At 33.1% G+C, this 21185-nt stretch overlaps 2 protein-coding genes across 2 annotated transcripts in view; one reads left to right on the forward strand and one right to left on the reverse strand.

Annotated features, from left to right (window-relative positions):
- Nucleotides 1-4335: 4335 nt before the first annotated feature.
- On the reverse strand, nucleotides 4336-11387 carry LOC106123658 (nose resistant to fluoxetine protein 6-like). Its single transcript, XM_013320073.1, has 14 exons — nucleotides 11306-11387; nucleotides 10645-10809; nucleotides 9864-10164; nucleotides 9467-9655; nucleotides 9075-9154; nucleotides 8114-8307; nucleotides 7887-8001; nucleotides 7592-7806; nucleotides 6840-7033; nucleotides 6500-6632; nucleotides 6066-6279; nucleotides 5398-5540; nucleotides 5038-5146; nucleotides 4336-4468 (listed from the first exon to the last, which is right to left on the reverse strand). The coding sequence occupies exons 1-14, from the start codon at nucleotides 11385-11387 to the stop codon at nucleotides 4362-4364; spliced, it is 2241 nt and encodes a 746-aa protein (XP_013175527.1). The 3' UTR covers nucleotides 4336-4361.
- A 1877-nt stretch (nucleotides 11388-13264) lies between these two features.
- LOC106123669 (nose resistant to fluoxetine protein 6-like) overlaps nucleotides 13265-21185 on the forward strand; it is a gene marked incomplete at its 5' end in the record, with an annotated part of 8918 nt that continues 997 nt past the window's right edge. Inside the window, 11 exons of the mRNA XM_013320083.1 lie at nucleotides 13265-13445; nucleotides 13904-14228; nucleotides 14691-14882; nucleotides 15014-15093; nucleotides 15238-15431; nucleotides 16302-16416; nucleotides 17889-18103; nucleotides 18476-18669; nucleotides 19220-19355; nucleotides 19878-20064; nucleotides 20860-21002. Of these exons, the coding sequence (XP_013175537.1) occupies nucleotides 13265-13445; nucleotides 13904-14228; nucleotides 14691-14882; nucleotides 15014-15093; nucleotides 15238-15431; nucleotides 16302-16416; nucleotides 17889-18103; nucleotides 18476-18669; nucleotides 19220-19355; nucleotides 19878-20064; nucleotides 20860-21002 (1962 nt within the window). The remainder of the gene's footprint in view (nucleotides 13446-13903; nucleotides 14229-14690; nucleotides 14883-15013; nucleotides 15094-15237; nucleotides 15432-16301; nucleotides 16417-17888; nucleotides 18104-18475; nucleotides 18670-19219; nucleotides 19356-19877; nucleotides 20065-20859; nucleotides 21003-21185) is intronic.

A 21185-nucleotide genomic window follows, 5' to 3' on the forward strand; every position in this document is an offset into this window, starting at 1 on the left:
TTGTAATTCAAACTATTCAAAGAAATAAAATAAATTCAGAAAACTGAAAAAAATCTTCGCAGAATCTCATTATTCAAATAAACTATCAAGTTCGTAACGATTAAAAATAATAGAAATAAATTCTTTCATGAAGTGCGCACTGATTCTTTGTTAAATCGTTCGTTTCGAACGACGGGCTTTGACTCGAGTCATTGAAACAGAGCGGCGACGATTACGTCGGTTTCAAACCGCAGAGAGTTCTAACTTTTACCGATAAATTAACGGGCAGGTGTCGCCGCGCAATCGACCAAAGAAATCCACTTTGAAAACACAAAAGTCGATGAAAACTCTCATACTATGTTTTACTTAAATTATCACGTTTTAATGGTTTAATTTGTCTTACAGACTAATATATCGATGTAAAATTCAGCTGTAAGAATAAAAAATGTTGGCAAAAAAGTAATTAGCCACCTGAGTTCGCCGAAATGGCGAAGCGACCCCTGCCCACAGACATCAGCAATTGCAGATACGTTGTCAACCTTTAATGGATGGAGGAGGAGACACACAGGTCCTTTTTTTTATATATAGAGAGTATTTACCTTTTATATGCATCGCCTTTGCAATCAAATTCCCTTTTCGAGAAAGAGGGCTAAAATTAATTAGGCCTCTGGAAGGCATCCTAATCAGACTATAGCCTTAACTCCACGCGTGACTTCTGTGTGCACGTGCAGAGCCTGCTCCTTCGTGCAACTTCTTGGTATATATGGTGATGACACCGCGAAATGTGTTTTATAAATTTGAAATAGTCTTTCTTCGTATTAATATATGATATCTTACTTTTTATTTATTCAAGCTTAGTACTCCATCTTATGCCCTGCAACTTCTCACGTATCTTGCAAATTTGTACACGTAGAAATACGCGAAAACATTTTTGTTAGAAATACGGCAATTACACATGGGAGTATATCATCCACAACCCTTTATTTAACAGTCCTCTCACGTGCGTACTGCTTATCATTTTTCCTTACTCGTAAAAGTTATGATTTTTTTTAATTTCTTGTGGTTTTTCCCAATAAACAAAAACTTTTTTTATCTTTTTTTCAACTATCGTGTCAGAGATTTTTTTATACCAAGTATAATTTATTTTTGATTAATTACGATTTGTTATCAGGCTTTTTAATATCAGTTGTAGAATATTTCTCCATAGCATCAGATTGGAACGTGACCTAAAATAAAATGATTTATACGTCAATCTCTAGAGAAAGATTTACGACTAGAAATATGAACAATCTCGATAACATCGGAATACACTATAATTGAATTTATTAGTTGCTTTAGGATGTTTTCAGAGCAAACGTTCTGTTTTCGTCAAGGTTTGTTTGTCTTCGAAGAGTTACTTACTATTGTTAGATAATCATTTGAAAGGAAAAGCAAATTTAAATTTCATTCGCTAAAAGTGTTTTATTCGATCCAGATAAACCAATAAGGCTAAGGTTTTATTTAATTTTTTCAAAAGAATATCTCAATAATGGAAATAGAACCTGTCAAATTGAACCTGTCTGAATGAACCTTAGTCTGGAAGAACACATTAGTTACATATAATTCATCATCAGCTCACCATATGTCCCCAACGAGGGGCTCGGCGCCTACCTTAAGTTAGGGGTGACTAGGACTAGACTATGCTGGCCCAGTGCGGGTTGGTTGACTTCACACATATCTTTTGAATTTCTTCTCAGATATGTGTAGGTTTCATCACGATGTTTTCCTTCACCGTATGAATGTCAGATAGATGTATAAATGTAAATCTAAAATCGAAAAACACATTGATACATGGCGGGATTCAAACCCGGACTTACAGATTACAAGTCAAGTGCTTTAACCCTTGAGCCACCGATGCTCTCAAGGTTACATATAAGTTTTTTTTTATTATAACTTCGCGGGGATGGAGTCGCGGGCAACAGCTAGTCCTAAATAAAACTTATAATACATATTTAATATTTCAAGGAATTCAAATATTCGTTCTTGCTGAGCTTATATTGGCTCTCTGCGCAACCATTCAACTTTTTGCTTCAAAGTTAACTAAATATTAGTAGTGGGAAACGTTCAAGTAAAGTTACCTCGTGGAAATTACTTTTTCCACTATGCTGGTTTTTCAGAAACTAATTTTCAAAGAGTTTCAATAATTTTAAAAATTTTATATTTCGTTAATAAAAAGCTTTAACCGAAGAGTAATATTTGTATATATTAATGTTTAATTATACTTTTAATACATAGCAAACGGTCAAATACATAACAAGAGTGAAGAAATGAAAATACACTTCTTATATTTTCTTATTCTCCTCTTATAGATGTTTTTAGGGTTCCGTACCTGGAAAGGACAAAAACTGAACCCTAATAAGATCACTTTGTTACCCGTCCGTCTGTCAAGACTCTTTCTTAAGGTTAAGGTTATTCATATCTCAATATCACAAATGAAAGAACGCATACTGGGGTAGGTATTACGAATTACGCACGGGAGCGTTCCACCGGAGATCCCGGAGCCCCGCCTATGGTACTAAAGAATGGCCACCGGGTTTTAGTGGATGAGAACCCCACATAATCTTGTTTCCCCCACAGGAGCAGGGTATTAACATTAATATATCACCCTCGATACCAAAAAAGGTATCATTGAGAATACACAGAAAGAAAATATTTTCCCTTCCCATGCATCCTGTCATCCTGAAAGTCCACTTCCACTTCCCATCCTTTCCTTATAAGAAAAAGGGTGGGATGAGGAAGAGGACTAAATAAGGCCTCCGGGACGCACACTGAACAGACGAAACGCAGAATTGCTTCCACTTCACGACTGTCTTCTGTGTGGTCATGGTATTTCACCGGGAGAGCAGGGCCAATTCGTGCGATGTCAAAGCGGGCTCTACCGCTGTTAAAATACTATACTATTAAAGTACTATGTTCACTAGCAGACTAATATATATTTTTGGAAATGTCTTCAATAAAATGCAATGATGATTGCCTACCTTAATTTGTATTTCTGCTATGATATTAGAAATAAAAAGTGTTTAATAAAAGCAATACAAAGTTATCGGCAGTAAACAATGTGGCAACTTTCCAAGATTTGCCAACAGAAGCAGCTGTTATGAACGCAGTGTAACGTGCTTGCTTAGTTTAATTGCATCATTGTAATAGTACTTTCCCGTCGCGGTTAGTCTACATTGAAACTTTAAATGTACAAACAGCATATAATTACTAAAAAAAAACTTTTATTCCATAACATTTTTTTTATATCTAAGTAAATTGCTATGATTTGTTTTTATCTATATTTTATATCATTTGATTTTGTGTGGTATTCTTTCCTAAGTGTGACTATGTATGTAATGTATCTATTATTTTGAGGACTTTTGTTGTACCGATATAATTGAATACTTTTGGTGTACCTATATATTTGCATATCTTGTCTGTGACGATCTATATGACGCTGACTGTACCAGTTACCGTGGGTTTCTGAGACCATTATCTGTATAAAACATATCGTCATTCCTGTCATTATCGTTGATAGCACAGAGATAACATTATGTTTTAATCTGAGATTTTGTACTCAGAAATCCACGGTCTTTTAATTACAGAAAAACAGTATCGTAACTGAATTTAAATAAAAATATTTTATAAAAATATAGTATATACTCTTGATAAAATAACTCTTGCGTAAATTAATATTTTTTTCAGGGGGATATTTGCGGTATACAGATAGTTTGAAAATAATGTTGAATTTATTCTCCTAGGAATATTATATCGTATAAAATCTGATTCCATTCAGAATTTCTAACAATAGGGTTATACGAAATGTTATCCACATTACATTGGTTATTTATTGTCGTGTGAATTATATTGTTACCAAGCGGTTTTACATATTTTTTAACTAATAAAATAAATAAAAACTATAATTTTAAATTCACATTTAAAAAGATTCCCTTGATTGTTTTTTTTTGGGCGACGCTATGCCGTCCTCTGGTTCCCCAACACAGTCTTTCCCAAAGTGGGCGATAACGCCTCCTTGTAGGCGCTCCAGGTGTCGAGTTGCGGGTTATAGTAAAAGGTTCATTTAGAATTCAATAATTAATTAATTTAATTTGAAGTTATAGTGGTTTTTAAATATGTGAAAATATGGGGCCGCTAAAAGATATTTATTCTCAAAGTGGGCAGTAGACAAAATAAGTTTGGGAACCACTGCCCTAACATGTGTGGGTCAGGGACCTGGGGTGCGGGTTTATTTTTATTTATTTAATAAAAATATAAAATACTCAAAATAAATCATTCTTAAAGCTCATTATTCTAGATTAAAACTGTTTAAAACTCTTTAAATATTATGTACATCCTTTGATTGTTTACTTCTTCGAGGTTAATTCACTTTCATTTTCCGCTATATTCGGATCATTAACTGTCTCTAAGAACTGTTTTGAAACTGTTGCTTTTTGTTTTTTTGGAATAAATCCTGAAATATAGGAAAATGAATCTTATTAATATTATAAATGCGAATGTTTAGATGGACGGATGGATGGATGTTTGTTTGAAGGTCTCTCCAGAACGGCTCAAATGATCGTGATGAAATTTGACGCAGATGTAGAACATAGACTGGAAGAGCATATAGGCTACTAATTAAGTTTTTTTTTAATTCCGCGTAGACGGAGTTGCAGGCAATAGCTAGTTATATATAACTACTTTGTGATAACTAGAATTATTTTTGACATCACAAAATACATATACCATACTAGCTGTCGCCCGCGACTCCGTCCGCGCGGGATGAAAAATAGATGTTGGCCGATTCTTAGATCTACTCAATATGCTCACAAAATTTCATGAGAATCGGTCAAGCCGCTTCGGAGGAGTATGGGAACGAAAATTGTGACACGAGAATTTTATATATAAGATTATGTGTATAACATCTTGAGTATTCCTCTGTTGCTTTGCATCTTCGGTATCAAAGCTATATGTAAATCATTAACTCGTTAATTTTATTTTTCAACTCTACTGTTTCTTGTTTATTTATATCTACAAACATACCTTTAAAAAGTAAAAGCTTGAATAATGTGTTGAATGGTGCATCAATAGCCACTGTCGCCACGAATGCAATCATCATTGTAATGATTAAGAATGTTGTTATGTCAAATATCTATAATAAATTAAAATAAAAAACCAACATAGATTTATTTTAAAACTAAACCTATGTATAATATATAATCATATATAATTTACATACTTTTTTATCAAAGCGTATTGAAGTTGTACTTATTTTATAATATCTATATATATAACTTTGGATTTTATTTAGCATTTTTTTAAATTTTAAGTTACATTAAAAACCCAAATACGCATGTACTTGACACCTATAAACTGAAAAATAAAGCATAATAAAAAACTTACCATATTTTCTACTGAGAAGTAATTTTGTACACTTGCAGCCGAATACTTTGTGGTGATTACAGTTAAATGTATCAAATACATAGCGTATGACAAACGTGCTGGTAACTTCCAGATATCAAGACATAGAAACCAGTTTATTGGTCCTTTGAAAAAAAAAAGAATAAAAAAAATAAAAGTAATCACATGAATTCTTCCTCACTTAGGCATTAGATTAGACCTCACTTATATATTATAGACTACTTTCAAACTGTTAAAATATCGTTGCTTAGGGAAATGGAATAACTAAAAATTTACAAATAGAACTTTTTAGTTCGTACAATAAAAAATAGTCAACACACAAAGGACTTTTGAAAGTTAGTAAAACACATATTGCTTAGTATCGGTAGTCCCATAACATCAGATAAAGCACTCATTTTGCTACTTTCAAAATAGCGAAGCAACTGCTGCCTACATCTCCAGCAAACGTACAGAAAGAGTCCCCCCTCCCCTCCCTCTCCCGCCTACACCGATTAGGAAAGGAGGGGAAAGAGAAGAGGACTGAATCAGACGAAACGCAGGATACTTCTAGTTCGCGTATATCTTTTGTAAGGTCGAGGATCACTGGTCAACCCATTATTGCAACAGATTTTATAGTTGTGTGTATAGTGTTATACTATGTTGAACTCTACCTTCCGTAAAAATATTGCTACAAGTACCTCCATGGCCTTTCTCAGAAGCAAAGATTACCCATCCAAGTCCCATAGCCCAAGCGGGTCTCATAAAGGAATTTAAAATGTTGTCCACCAATTGATTGTCCCAGTCTTTTTCCAAATTCAAACGTACGCAATAAATCATGAATCCAAGAAGTGCCAACGCACATATCCAAGTAATGAAAATAATTATCTGTAATTCCAAAAAGGTTTTTATGAAACACTATCAGCCGCGACGACGTCCGCGCTGAATTAAAAAAAAAACTTAATAAGTAGTTTATGTGTTCTTCCTGGCTATGCTCTACTTCCATGTTAAATTTCATCCAGATCCGTTGACCTCCTGGAGATTGTTGCTGTCTACCAATGTTAAAATAATGAAAATCTAAAAAATTAATAAACGTCTTTTAAAATACCTTATTAACTTGTAAGCGTCTTCCTTTCCATGTATGTAATATGTAACCAAAAATCATACCCACGAAAAATGGAGATGCGCGAGTTAGGGTATTAATGTAATAGTAGATATGGTAGTTTTCAATTTCGTTGAGGCTGAAATTATAATATAAAATAGAAATAAATTAAGAATTATCAACAAATAAAACGCAATTGAGTACAATTAACTTGTTCTTAATTTAAAATGAAGTCCGACTGACTTTGTACCAGCAAATAAAGCAATAGACATTCATAGACAAACGTATATACCCGCGGAAAACATTAAATGTCATTAGGGCATAAAATAACCTTGAATATACTCACTTTTGTGAAAATATCCCTGATTGAAAGTTCTTAACAAAATTATATGCAGTAGCAGCAGCTAACGATGTTAACAAACCAAGAGTTAATGCAGTCCATGCCCATAGTTTTCTGCCAGTTAGCACCCAGTACAATATTATCGGTGACAATATGTGCAACTGAACATCAACAGACAGATACCAGGTCTCTGCAAGACACTGCAAGATTATTTTGTTACAGTAAGACTAATAATAATTAAATCAATTTTTGGTTAAAAATAGGGTTACGATTCCAGTCATTACTTTCCAGGGGTCACAAAATCCTCGAGAGGTGAAACTTACTTATTCGACCCCAAAGCTAACGCCTTTAGACCATCAGAGCTCAAATCCACCAGGTCTAGCTTCTTCTACTCCACCAAACAGATCGATGAGATTTCTTTTCGAGGCGAAACCGTCAATGACCATGTAATATATGACCAATAAACATAACATAAAATTACTATAGACGTAACTTTGAGATATCATTATCTAATATAATTAGATACTAAAAATAAAATAAACATAACTATCAATGAATTGATCACTTAAAGGCCTTATCGATAAATCTTTGTTGGTAAAACAAATGAATCATAGTTCAATGAAGGTAAAAATTTCAATACTCAAATGTTAAGTAGACAATTGTTTAGTGTTTAGTATAAGTGTTAAGTAAAGATTAAATCAGATTACAACATATATTATCGATTTCTCACAACCTGATGAATTATCAAATGTTCTTACCGTAGACTTGGGATTGTACCAATTTTGTATATGCAATAATGCGGACCACCAATATTGCCTACAAGTGAGCACATTCGCGGCCTGTGTATTCCAGTTAGGACCGTCCGCAATGCGATTGTGGAAAGATACTAAGTAAAGTATCATAGCGGCAAGTATTGGAAACATTCGGAGAAGTCGACTCAGGTAGAAAATTGGCAGATTTCTTATTAGTTGAACTGTAAAATGAAAGAATAAATTTAGATTCATTTTCATCTCTACAACTTATGATGTTTTAGTACAATGCTACATAGCTTACTGTTATTTAGTTTTCCTGCGGTAGTGTAGACGACAAGAAGACCACTTATCATGAAAAACGTATCAACGGTGATAGGAGCCGATGTGATCCAGAAAGCCTTCCTAGATATTAACCACTGGAACGTATAAAGATTATCATCCATTATACCTATTTTGTAATTACATCGACAATTGTGATACTAAAGACCAAGTTGCCAAAAAAACAGCAATACTGCCATACATACGTACTTGAAAACCATCAAGTCGATTGAAGCTGAAAGCTACAGAAAAAATATTGTGCCCAGCGATGACCCAGAACATTGCCAAAGCTCTGATACCATCAATACAATACAACGAATTGGGACTCGATTTGAATGTAAGCAATCGTCGACCATTGGTATATGCGGAGAATGAACTGTAAAGGACGTTTATGTCTTTTGGATCTGAAAAATAAACATTTCAGTTACCTGCTGTGTTGTATCTACAATAGTAACTTTGACAATTGACCTCTGGTTGACCTTATTAATTGCAGTCAATCGTGACCAGATTGTTAATCAACTGCATGAGAGATACCTTACGCCTATATAGGCTACTAGCTGTATTCTGTGACTCTCTGTGACTATGTGTTCTTCCAGACTATGTTCTATACCTATACAAAATTTCATCCTTACATCCATACTGAAGATACCTTCAAACATCCATCCATCCGTCCATTCGCATTTATGATATTAGCAAGATTTTAGAAGTCTTAATTCAGTAATAGATTTCCATTGGCCAATTATAATTACTGAAGCAGTGTAATAATTCCGTCATATTTTTGAAGCTATATTCTTTGCCCGTGTCGTAATGTTGTTATAATAAATATTTAATTCACGAACGCAACCAAGCATAAACGGTGATCAATATATCGTTAACTTCATAGATAGTCGTGTGACAAGAACATTAACCTAAAGATAGCTTTGAAAATATTGATTTTACGCAAAAGCGATTGCTTCGATAAACAGAGATTTACACGTCTTATCGGTTTTATACATTTTGATATTTGCATCACGTCATTTTTTAATGTTTGCAACATTTTAATTTTAGTTTTTTCTAACGCGCCAGCGGAGTAACTAAGTAACTAATAAAATAAATTAAATACATACAAGTAAAACAGGCAATGGTAAAATAAACATATTATAATCATGAAGTGAATAATTAGAATAAAAACCTTTTCTGAGAAGTAATCTCAGACAAACATCGTAGATCGTGCTAACTATGACTAGCAGTCCAATTGTTGAAAACACCACACTAAAAAATAAATGACGATTATAAATTCATTAGCATCACTGAAACAAATAAAAAAGTATAGTGCGACATAGTTATCTAGCCCGGTGGGAGGCGCTCCTGTTGTGAGGACTGTCAGAAAATTTATAAAACCTAATAAGTAATAGAAAATGACACAAAAAAAAGACAAGACAGCTACAATTATAAAACGATTTAGAGACACAAGTTACACTTTTGATAATGACGGGGGGCGCTAGTAAGCTGTCATAATTTAGTGTGGCAATACACCGGGTCAAATAACTTTGTCGGTCTATAACAATTTTTAAATTATTATACATTGCAACATAATCTGCTGGTACCCATGGCTTATCATTCGGAAGGCGACAAAAATCTTCATTCACACTAATTCCTGTTCCAGTCAAGTTAAAGAAAAAGGCGGATAAAGCTTCTTGCGTTGTGCAAGATGCTGGTATACACATGCCAAATCCTGATTGAACCAGTGACATAGGATTATCTGCACCAACCCTAAAAATAAAACACACAATTTCTGGTAGCTCTGGTGGTCTGTTGTCTTACTCAAAAATGCAGTCTTATAGTCTAGTCAAAGTTTAAACACTCGGTAGAATATCTTTATTTAATCATGTTAGATCACAACAGAATCTGATAATTAATATAATCGTAATCCGTACCTGAACTAAACTAACCTATTAAAATAACGTCAAATAACGCTTACCTTATATTACGGTCAGTTATACCAAAAATTGGTTGAAAGCTTCCTTCTAGTTTTACATATTCATTAACCCTTGCGGTCATCATCTTATCTACTATATTTTTAGTATCAAAAGAAGGCAATTTGGAAAGAAAATTAATCATTTGTGAGTTATCGACCGCCGATACTCTCGCCATGCAATATTTTCCTTGAATATTCATATTTTCTGCACCTTCATTTATTTCCAAGCATTGATGATAATTGCCCAAGTCAACAAAGTTTCCCTGTAATATTCCTCTTGGTAGTCTTGCACTAGCATCTTGAACTGAAATAATATTTTACTAATATTATAAATGCGAATGTTTATATGGATGGATTTTTGTTAGAAGCTATACTGTAACGTTTCGGCGTATCTTGAAGACATTTGGCACATATAGAACATAGTGTGGAAGAACACATAAGAACAAAGAAGATAATCAAGACTCCAGGAAGTCTGTCTGGAGAATTAGAATTGAAAGCCACCTTTCAATTCTAATTCTCCACCATTTATGCCTTTTCCCAATTATTTGGGGTCCACACCCCATGACACAAATGGATGATGAACAAAAAATCTGTGTATCGCTTCAATTGCAGCATGAGACATTAGTGTTGGCACGTTGAGAATAAGTGTACTATTCTGCTCTGTGTGCCAAATCAAGCTCTGGATACTGTACTCATTTAACGAATGTGTTACATGATGCTTAAAATATATTATATAATAAATGTTATTAACACCAATGGAACCATAATCTATAATGTTACTTACATCGAAACATTAAAGCGGTGTTATTTTGCGTTAAAAAATCTAATTGTCTTCGACACAATTCCGGATCCAATACATCTTCGTATAGTTTTTTATCAAATGGATAATTAGAAGCATTAATGTTCACGTTCTTGAAAGCAATTCCATTACATAAACTCACTTTGATAACTAATAAAATAATTAAAAATATTTTAAACATAATGATATTTTAATTAAAAAAAAATATATATTTTACAAACAATAAGTCGTTTAACTCGTTAAAAATCTATCAACACTGTGTTATATAAAAGGGTTGTTAATATCACTGAAAAGATCTCAAGTATTTTCTCTTATCTTACTCGAGAACGGTGTTATTTAATTATTGATTTGTGAATCATCAACTCTTATTAGTTTTTACATAAGTGACATTAGAGTGATGTGTTTTCAGGCACATTTTATAGCTATATTATTGTAATTTCCTTTACAGCTTGATTTCAATTAGGGTGCGTACCTACTATGGCGTAACGATTAACTTATCGTCAGAAGACTCTAGCTTTTGCTATTACGATCGATTGACGTCAAAAATGTATATGTATTCAGCTGCTTTGATTGAATCGCAACAACAGTGTGTCTATGATTTGCCGTTTAGATGCCGTTCAGTGGGAATATGACAATCTGTACTCACCGTGAAAAAAGTCGCAGACGACAGTTAATCGTGTCGTCTTATATTTTTGTGAACCTCCATTTAAATTAACAAACCACGACATTAAAACTACACGGGTATGGATCGTTCTGAAAAAGTGGGAACGCGACCTTATAGGAACCATCAGTTACAGATTGCACGAATTTAAATATTAACATCAGAAACTACGTACAATTTGTTTAGAAAACCTATGTATCTATTCGAAAAACATGCTTGACAGTTTAAAAAAGTGAGTTTCGAATTCTTTTCTTTTTAAGGGCTAAATTAGCAACGTAGCTGTGAATCATTAAATTTGTTCATAATTACAAGTAAATCACATGTGAAGTGTATTCAAGTGTAATAATTAAGTATGTATTTATATATAAATTGATAATTTGTACGCAGTGAATCACTTTACATCTATTTTAGAATTACTAACAATTGGCAGAATAATAATATAATTTTCTCGCGCTTTCTTTTGTCATAATATATTTTGTCACTTCAAAAACTTACCGCTATAATTTATATAATTACTAACCGTGGGGTTCTGAGACTAATATCCCCGTTTAAAACATACATGGCCTTAGAACCCCACAGTAAGAAATACATAGTAGTAAGCAAAATATTGTACATAGTTAGAAGTAAATACGAGTATGTTTGTGGTTTTGTAAGGGGAACTGAAATGCAATCGGAGAAGTCGGTCTTGCACGTTTTAGCTTATTCACCGTCTGACGCAAATACAACAGGGGGAACGTGTACAGCATTCCTTAACTATTCAATTACTTAATAATACAAGATTTCTAGCTAAGTAATAAAGGCTTGAATACACGAGTTTACAATAAAATGAAATCACGTTACATAGAAAGATATTTAGATTTTTTTTAAACTCTAACCGTGGGTTTCTGATACCAGAATATCTGGATAAAATATATTGTTATATCTGTCATTATCTTTGACAAAACACTGTAAACAGTATGTTTATAAATGGATATTTTGGTCTTAGAAACCCACGGTTTGTAAAATTAACTTACGATAAATTTTACTTTTTATTCAAAGATAGTAAAACGCTTTGGTATATTGTAAAATAAAGCAGTTTTGGAAAATTGTATTCCTAACATAAAGACTACTTCAAAGTAATAATTTAAGAATAAAAGACCTTGCTAGAAATGCTAGATAGGTAAAATGGTAAATATTTGTCCATTTCTGTGCAGACGACCTCGAGGATTCCCTCCGTAAGCAACCTGGAGACATTTTATTATTTGTGTTACAAATTGCTTTTAGTTAACAAAACATTAACTTCCGTTTCATGTTTTTTAAAATGATATTTAAAGAGTCAATTAATTTTTAATTTAAAATTTAACAACAATGTCATAATTATATTTAATAAAATTGGAACCAAAAACCGAAATTTAAATAATAATATATTAACGTCTGTCTGTCTGTCCGCAACGCTGCATTTATTCCGAGTAATCTGCGGAATGACTTGGGTGTGAAGGTAATTGATACACGGGACATATAGGCTACTTTTTTTTTAAAACTCCACGCTGACAAAATCACGAGCAACATCTAGTCTTACTAATATTATAAATGCGAATGTTAGATAGATGGATGCATGTTTGTTTGAACGTATCTGCGGAACGGCTCAACGGATTTTGATGAAATTTGGCACTCATATAGAACACAGTCCGGAAGAACATAAAGATTACTTACTAAGCTTTTTTTTAATTCCGTGCGGACGGAGTCGTGGGCAACAGCTAGTTTATAATATTGTAGTACATATATATCAGGTAAGACTAAAAATACAAATTAATCTACAAATATTTATTGACGCAATGATAAGATTAGAAATCTGTGTATTCAATAAAATCTCATTGCTCAATACGTTCGATATTATTTTAATATGTACTAATTAAGTAATAACATTGTTGCGTTAAAGTGATTTTAAAAATGGAATTTAATTTATTTTTAATCTTATTAATTACAAGTGCGCCGTTCGTTGTATCTCAATCGAGAAAACATTTAAATCAAGATGTAAAATACTATCCATTCGATCAAAATTTGTACAGAAATGTTTTAAATCCAGAGTTATGTCAAGAACAAATAAAGTACATAAGAAACAATAGTACAATACTACAAGCCCGGTGTAAGTATCATTTTGATTTTGAAAATATAATAGCTTTTCTTTTAAATTATTCAAACTTTCGTGAGACATAACAAACTTATATAAAACGGCTAAAATACCAGTTCTACTCACCCTGTTGAAGGGCCAATGATGGACTCGAAACTAATCGGTGCCACCGGATGAATATACGGGAGTGTTTTAGCCGTTTTTATATAAGCTTTTCTTGTCTCTTCTAGTAATCAATCTAACTTAATAGAATGTCTTATTTATATTAACGTTAAAATAATAATGTTAGCAATACAGTAAAACTTATTTTTTAATTTTCATTTTCTTAACATAATTTTTAAGTTTATTATTTATTAACGACGAAAAATTATTTTAATTTATCTTCATAATTAATTAACCTGGTTTATATAATATTTCTTTTAATAATCTTAAAGGTAGAGTAATTTAAGTTTTCAATTCAATTTTCTTTACAGTTCTTGACGCCGGTCTACGTATACCACAGGGTATATTATTGGGGAATCAAATTCATTTGGGCAATTTCTACCAATGCTTAAATATAATAGAAAACGTGAAAGAAATGAATATTCAAGGAAAATATTGTTCATTGAAAGTATCACTTGGAGAGATTGGTTCATTACAAAATACAAATGACAAACATTTTTACAGCGAACCATATCATGTTAACATCGATACTGTTGTAGAAGTAACGAGATTAATGAAAAATGTAAATTACACAAGAGTGCGAACACTCAGTTCTAATTTAAAATTACCTTACAGTCCAGATTATGAAGTTAACAGGTATGTAACTTTTTTTTATTTTTTACACGCTTTGTACGCATATTTAGGTAACCAATCATCTACTACGAATTGTAAGATTTAAGGAAGCATTGAAAATGTTGTAGTAACAGCCCGATCTGAGGCTCCTGAGGGAGCCCTCGAGTTTAGTAACTCTTAAACAAGGTTTAGGCTAAGCCACATCTGCGCTCGGTCACCTAGAGCCTGGTGAAGCTGTTACCGGGTACCTCTTTACGGCAAACAGTGACTACTCAGTCACAAAAAGGATACAAAGTTAATGAGCTCAGGACATCTCCTGCGTCCAAGATATTTATCCAGATGCAAGGGAACATAATACCTCTAGTTCATGCCTGTGTTCTGGGTGGTATCTTAAATTTTGGATCATTACTACCTTATATAACTATTTAAACTGTAATTCTCAGCCTCAGCCTTCTCTTCTTTCCTTGATTCTACTAAACTTTTTAGCCGTATGGGACCGGACAATCCATTATCTGATATAGAATTTACTCTAGCGATTTGTATACCAGCGCCTTGCACTACACCAGAAGTTATTAACACTATTGTGGGAAATGTAACTGATATTGGTATCAACTATAAGGAAGACTTCTGTCGTCTTCCTAATGATAAACTATGGGCTCCGGTTGATTACGTCGCTGTGTAAGTTTGTAAACAAATTATTTATTGCTCATACGAAATTGTTATACGCAGTATTGTGATTCATTTTAATCTAAATCAGTCTTTGGTTTAACTTTATGACAGTCTGTATTTTTTTTTAATTTCGATTTCAGGGCTATATTCTCTACAATCGGCTTTTTAACTATTCTTAGTACGTGCTACGACATATATTATTCAAAAGTGCTTGTAAAAGGTAAGTTTATTACAAATAGGAGTGTAAGAATGTTTATTTCATTATATTTTTCCATTCGTAACAAAAACGGATATTTTTTTAATCGAAAATTTATGTTAACCTTCCTCAAATTTACTAATGAATAATATATATGTTTATTCGTAGATAAAAGGAATGTCAATTCTCTCTACATTTGCTGTTCAGTGTATACAAATACCAAACGCCTTTTAACGTTCAACAACGTTCCTAACTCACTGGATTGTATTGACGGAATACGATCGTTGGCAATGATATGGGTGATCTTAGGTCACACTTTTTACGCAATACCAATACACGAAAACCCCCTTGAAGTGTTTGAGGTAAGTCATCTACTAACAACATTTTTAAAGGCGGGTCTTTACTATTTATAATACGTCTATTACAACAATAATGCTATCCAATTTATTCTCTTTGAAATTGACAAAGCCAACTATATTGTTCGTATACTATAGTATTCCTAGTTATCTTACTAATATGAAATGAGAGTGTATCAATGTATGGATGGATATTTGAAAGTATCTCCGGAACGGCTCAACAGATCTCGCTGATATTTGGCGCATGCGTAAAACATAGTCTGGAAGAACACATAGGTTACTTAATATTTTTTTATTTCCACGCGGATAGAGTCGCGTGCGACAGCTAGTAACAAAATAAATTTTGGTTTTAAACTTCAGCAATGCATTGTTTATTCTATAATGGATATGTTGCTACTGAATAATATTATATCTTACGTCATTTAGATTTAATTATTGATAATAATCACCTTTTTTGGATAAGAATTTTTAAACAAATCGATGACATTGATTTATGTTTTTTTTTTTATGCAATTTAATGTAAAAAATCTGGATGAACGAGCTTTGCTCGGTATTTTTTTTATTGTGTTTTTTGAAATTATATTTAAGTACGAATTACTACTAAAATGATGAAATATGAATAATATTTTTCGATCTTACCGATAGAAAAAGTTAAGCTTATGTTTAAGTTGATTATCGATAAAACACGAATGAAATGTCATATTCTAAAAATGATTCCTAGCTAGATCGATTTATCGCCCCCGAAACCCCCTATATACTATTTAAATTTTATGAAAATTGTTGGAGCCGATTCCGAGATTCCAATTATATATAAATATATATACAAGAATTGCTTATTTAAAGATATAAGATTATATGGTATTTTACGTATTTCAGTGGGCAATTTCCCCAAAGGCTATTTGGATGACAGCTGGTCACATGACAGTGGATACATTCTTTCTTCTCAGCGGGCTTTTACTGGTTTATTCATCTGCAGGAAAATTAACTGGAGGTGCGTAGAAATATTTATAATGTCGAAAACATTACCACTCTATCAGATGGATGGATGAAAGTTTGTTAGTTTGTTAAAAGGTATCTTCAGAGCGGTTTCATGGATCTGAATAAAATTTGGTATAGAGTTGAACATAGTCTCTAAGAACACATAGGCTACTAATTAAGTTTTTCTTAATTGCGAACAGAGTCGCGGGGGGTAGGTAGTAATAAGTATAAATCAATCATTAATTGATAATTTTAATATGTACAAAAATGCATATTTGTTTGCTCGTGAAATCTGTTATAAAAAAGGCTAATTACCTTTTATCATTATTATCGTAATTAAAATCAAATAATATATGTCACGTGCAAGGAGAGTTTAAATACTTACACTTACTAGTCAGTTAGAATAGCTTGTTTATTGGTTGCCAAACTTAGCTGAAGTACTTTGGATTAAAGTTATTGAACTTGTTGAATAGTTATTAGCACTCCATACCCCATAATTCGATTACTGTGATGTCATACGAATTTTGCGGCTACGTTGCCATATTATACTTACTGTCTGAAATCAGCACAATTCCATGCGAAGAATAACTAGATCTAGTCTGATATAATAGATGAATCTGTCTTTGTACTCTTTGTGTCTAGCGTGGTTTAATTAGATCAGTCTTTTCTTATCTTATTTAAGATCAATCAATCAAATGTTTATCTTACAAATAATCTAATCTACATAAATAACATAGAATTACTATTTTACGTCATAGGCCACATTCAAATTAATTGTTTCTTTAGATAAAGTAATCAAGTAGTAAAATTCAAATCACAATTTCCTCAACGAATGAATGACATTGGATAAGATTATTATGTGTTTTTCCAAACATTTACATAGTGTTATCTCATATTTAAATGTTGTGTTATCGAATTACCCGTAGACGTGAACTAATGTTCATTGTAGTATTTGGCGATAAAAATTACATTGAGATGCTATACAGAAGCTTATTAAAAATATTAAGCTTAAAATATATTTTTAATGGTAAAGAAGAATTTTTATTTAAATGAATCCAATATGCTTAGTATTAGGACGATTTGGTGTGCTTTTAATCTTACTATGTTACTTGTAAGTGAGAATGTTTGGATGGATGTTTGTTATCCATCCAAACATAATTGTTGTTGGAGGTATCTCCAGAACAGGTCAATAGATCTCGATGAAATTTCTCATAGATTTAAATGTGCATAATCTCGAAGACCACATGATGATTTTTTTTTAATTTCGTTGTCTAGGAATATTGTAAATACGAAAGTTTACATGGGTGGATGTTTCTTAGAAGATATCTTCGGAACGGCTCAATGGATCTTAAAAAAAATTGCATAGATGTAAAACATAGTCTGGGAGAAAACATAGTCTACTTACTAAGTTGTTTTTATTCTTCGCCGACGGAATCGCGGGCGACAAGTATTAATAAATACAAGTTTATTCTCTATTATTTTTAGGAAAACTCATCCGGAGTCTACACATGTTCTATTTACATAGAATTCTTCGCTTATTCCCTATACTGGCGGCTATGGTACTGTTCGAAGCATCGCTATTCAATTATGTATCTGACGGCCCATTGTGGACGGGCCCGGCGTATAATGTACTCAGATGTAGACAGTATTGGTGGTCCACATTACTGCATATACAAAACTTCGTCAATCCACTTAATCTTGTAAGTTATTTTTAACTAGTTTTAAGTTAACATTTAAAACTAAGTTGTTATTATTATAAATGATAACATTAGATATACGGATGTTTGTAAAAATAAATCTCCAGAACGGCTGCATATATCTCCGTGAAATTTGGCATAGATGTAGAACATAGTCTTGAAGAACACAAGGGCTACTAATTAAGATTCTTTAATTCTGCGCGACAGCTAGCTTCGAAATCTTTTACTACAACTTTAGTTTAGTTAGTTTAGTGTTTAAAGGGAGGGTTAAATTGCCTCTGATTAGCTGTTAACGATATAATGACCTTGAATATTCCTTCTTATACTTGTATGATTATTTGTGTAAAAAAAGAACACGATCTTTATTTGTTTCAGTGTGTCGGAGTATCTTGGTATTTATCTCTGGATATCCAGTTACATATTTTATCGCCGATCATTTTATATTGGGTTTTAAGTCCGAAAAAGACAGCCGCGTGGGCGGCATTGACCTCTGGCCTAATAGCATCACTCATTGCCGCGACCCTTTACATTTTCATCAACGAATTCCAGTCTGGAATAATATCTCCTAAGTAAGACATCTAATTCTTTTATCACATTTACAAATTGTTAGAAAATAGTATTATACAAAACTCTATGAAATTGCATAGCGTGAAAGTTAGCGATTAAAATTGTCAGGTTTCGAATACTTACTTTGGCTTTTGTACTTTTAAAGTTCAGTGCGTTTGCGACATATTCAAATATTATACGTTTTAAAACCGACAATTCTTATCATAATCTTTTATGATTTGTTAATATAATAGAAACAAAAAGTAATTGCCTATCGATAAAGCGTAATGATGACGTACGTTGAGAATTTAACTATAAACTACGTTCATACACACTCATATAAAAACGGCTAAAACACTTACGTATCGTCGTCTGGTGGCGGCACCGACTAGTTTCGAGCCCATCGTTGGCATTATTTCGCGGACGCGGCCCGTCGCATAGGCCCCCGATGGACTCGAAACTATTCGCTGCCGCCACCAGTGTTTAAGCTGTTTTTATTAATATTATTGACACGCCAATTTATACCTATATCTACACATATCTATTTTCATTGTAACTTTTTGTTCATTGCAGCCGTCCTGAAGATAGTGATGATTACTTTATTTACTACTACATTAATCTATTAACACGAGCTCCTCCATTTTTTGTTGGAATGATTTTCGGCTACATTATATATTCATGGAAAGGAAAGAAACTCACATCAACAATGGTATTTATAAGAAAACCTTTACCTTTTTCAGCGTCGTTATCATCATGTTCAAAGTCTCAAAACCATTTCTTTTTGTAAATGAATTGTCATTCCCTAGAAGAGACATCTATACCTTCAACGGGCTTGAGGTGGTTCCCTCAGGAACCTCGGCTCGGGCCGTTACTTCGTTATTATTACTGGATAGGAAAATTAATTAAAGCATTAACACAATCACTTCTACAGACAGATAATACTCACATTATCGATCGTCTTCTGAGGGACTTTGATCTTAGTTTTTTACGTATGGTTTTATAAATATTCTTTATTAAAAGACCTTTTGTTTAGAAGTCTATATTGTTTCCAATGTTAGGAAGAAAATCCGACACTTTATCGGCGCAAGACTAGCCTTATTAAATTTAATGATTAACACTTATGTCGCCTCACTAATCGATTTAACATTTGATCAACAACATTAAAAAATCGCGCTATTCGCTCCAAATAATTTTAACTAATATTGTCTTAAACTAATATGATTCTTTACAGGTAATCGCAATGATGTTTTGGCTCTGCTGTCTCTCCATATTCGGTATAATATTGTACATGTTATATATCAACATGCAGTTGGAATGGGACAATCAGACCGCTGACAGCTTCATCAACTCCTTTGTGAGACCCTTGTGGGGACTTGGCTTGGGTTGGATAATATTTGCTTGTGTTAAAGGATATGGAGGTAACTATTTCAAACTCTTTTATGACTGTTCAATTTCACATCACCATTTGTACTTAATTTGCATAATAAGTATTATATTTAATATTTACTAATCTACCATTTAAATAAACCACACGGAATACAGACGTCAAGCAGATATAATATTTTAGCATCTCTCTTTCAATTGATGTGTATGTATTCCGGAGACCTAATTTCAGTTCTTTTTCCTTTTCCTTGTAAGGAAAGGATAGGAAGGGAAAATAGATTTGATGAAGAAGGGAAAGAGTGGTAGAACCCGCTTTAACATCTTCGCACGAATTGGCCAGGTTCGCCCGGTGAAATACCACCACCACACAGAAAACAGGCGTGAAGTGGAAGCAATTCCGCGTTTCGTCTGATGAGTGAGCGTCCCGGAGGCCTAATTTAGTCCTCTTTCCCTTCCCACCCTTTTCTTATAAGGAAAGTATGGGAAGTGGAAGTGGACTTTCCGGATGAGAGGATGCATGGAAAGGGAAAATATTTTCTTTCTGTGCATCCTCTCCTCCGTCGATTAAAGGTAGGCAACGCATATGCAATTGCGTATGTCTCTGGGCAACGGTCACTTCGCTACTTCAGCAATTTCATGTGGCCGCTCGCTCGTTTGCCACCTTATGATATAAAAAAAAAGCATAAGAAGAGAAATTGATCTCATTCTGTGCGTCTCCTTCTGCATCGATTAAAAGTAGGCATCTGCAATTGTGGATGTCTATGGATGTCGTTTCAGAGAATAAGCTACCTTGTAATATAATTATTTAATAATAATAAATTTTATTATAGGTCCAATTAACTGGTTCTTATCTCTATCTGTATGGAAGCTGCCGGGTCGTCTATCTTACGCCATGTACATTATTCACTTCTCAATTATGGTGGCGTATTACAATTCTAAATTAGCTCCAGCGTATTTCACAGTATCAAGTGTGGTAAGCGTTTAATGTGTTAATAACTTTATTACATTTTACTGAAAATTCACAACTGAGTATAATAATAAAAAATACTATAATACATAGTTAATTTAAGTTTCATTATCTCCAAATTTTGGTTCGAATTGATTCATCAAATTTAGCGTTTTTTTATGCAATGATAACCTTAGTAAGATACCCTTA

This window comes from Papilio xuthus, unplaced genomic scaffold (genome assembly GCF_000836235.2).
Source record: "Papilio xuthus unplaced genomic scaffold, Pxut_1.1 DF828952.1, whole genome shotgun sequence".
Classification (NCBI taxonomy): Eukaryota; Metazoa; Arthropoda; class Insecta; order Lepidoptera; family Papilionidae; genus Papilio; species Papilio xuthus.

Bases quoted from the DNA above. Each gene is read 5' to 3' on its own strand.
- LOC106123658 (XM_013320073.1), bottom strand. From the start codon at position 11,387: ATGTCGTGGTTTGTTAATTTAAATGGAGGTTCACAAAAATATAAGACG. The intron at 10,810-11,305 runs GTGAGTACAGAT...TTATTTTATTAG, and splicing joins CGTCTGCGACTTTTTTCACG to TTATCAAAGTGAGTTTATGT. The intron at 7,807-7,886 runs GTAAGCTATGTA...TTCATTTTACAG, and splicing joins CGCAGGAAAACTAAATAACA to TTCAACTAATAAGAAATCTG.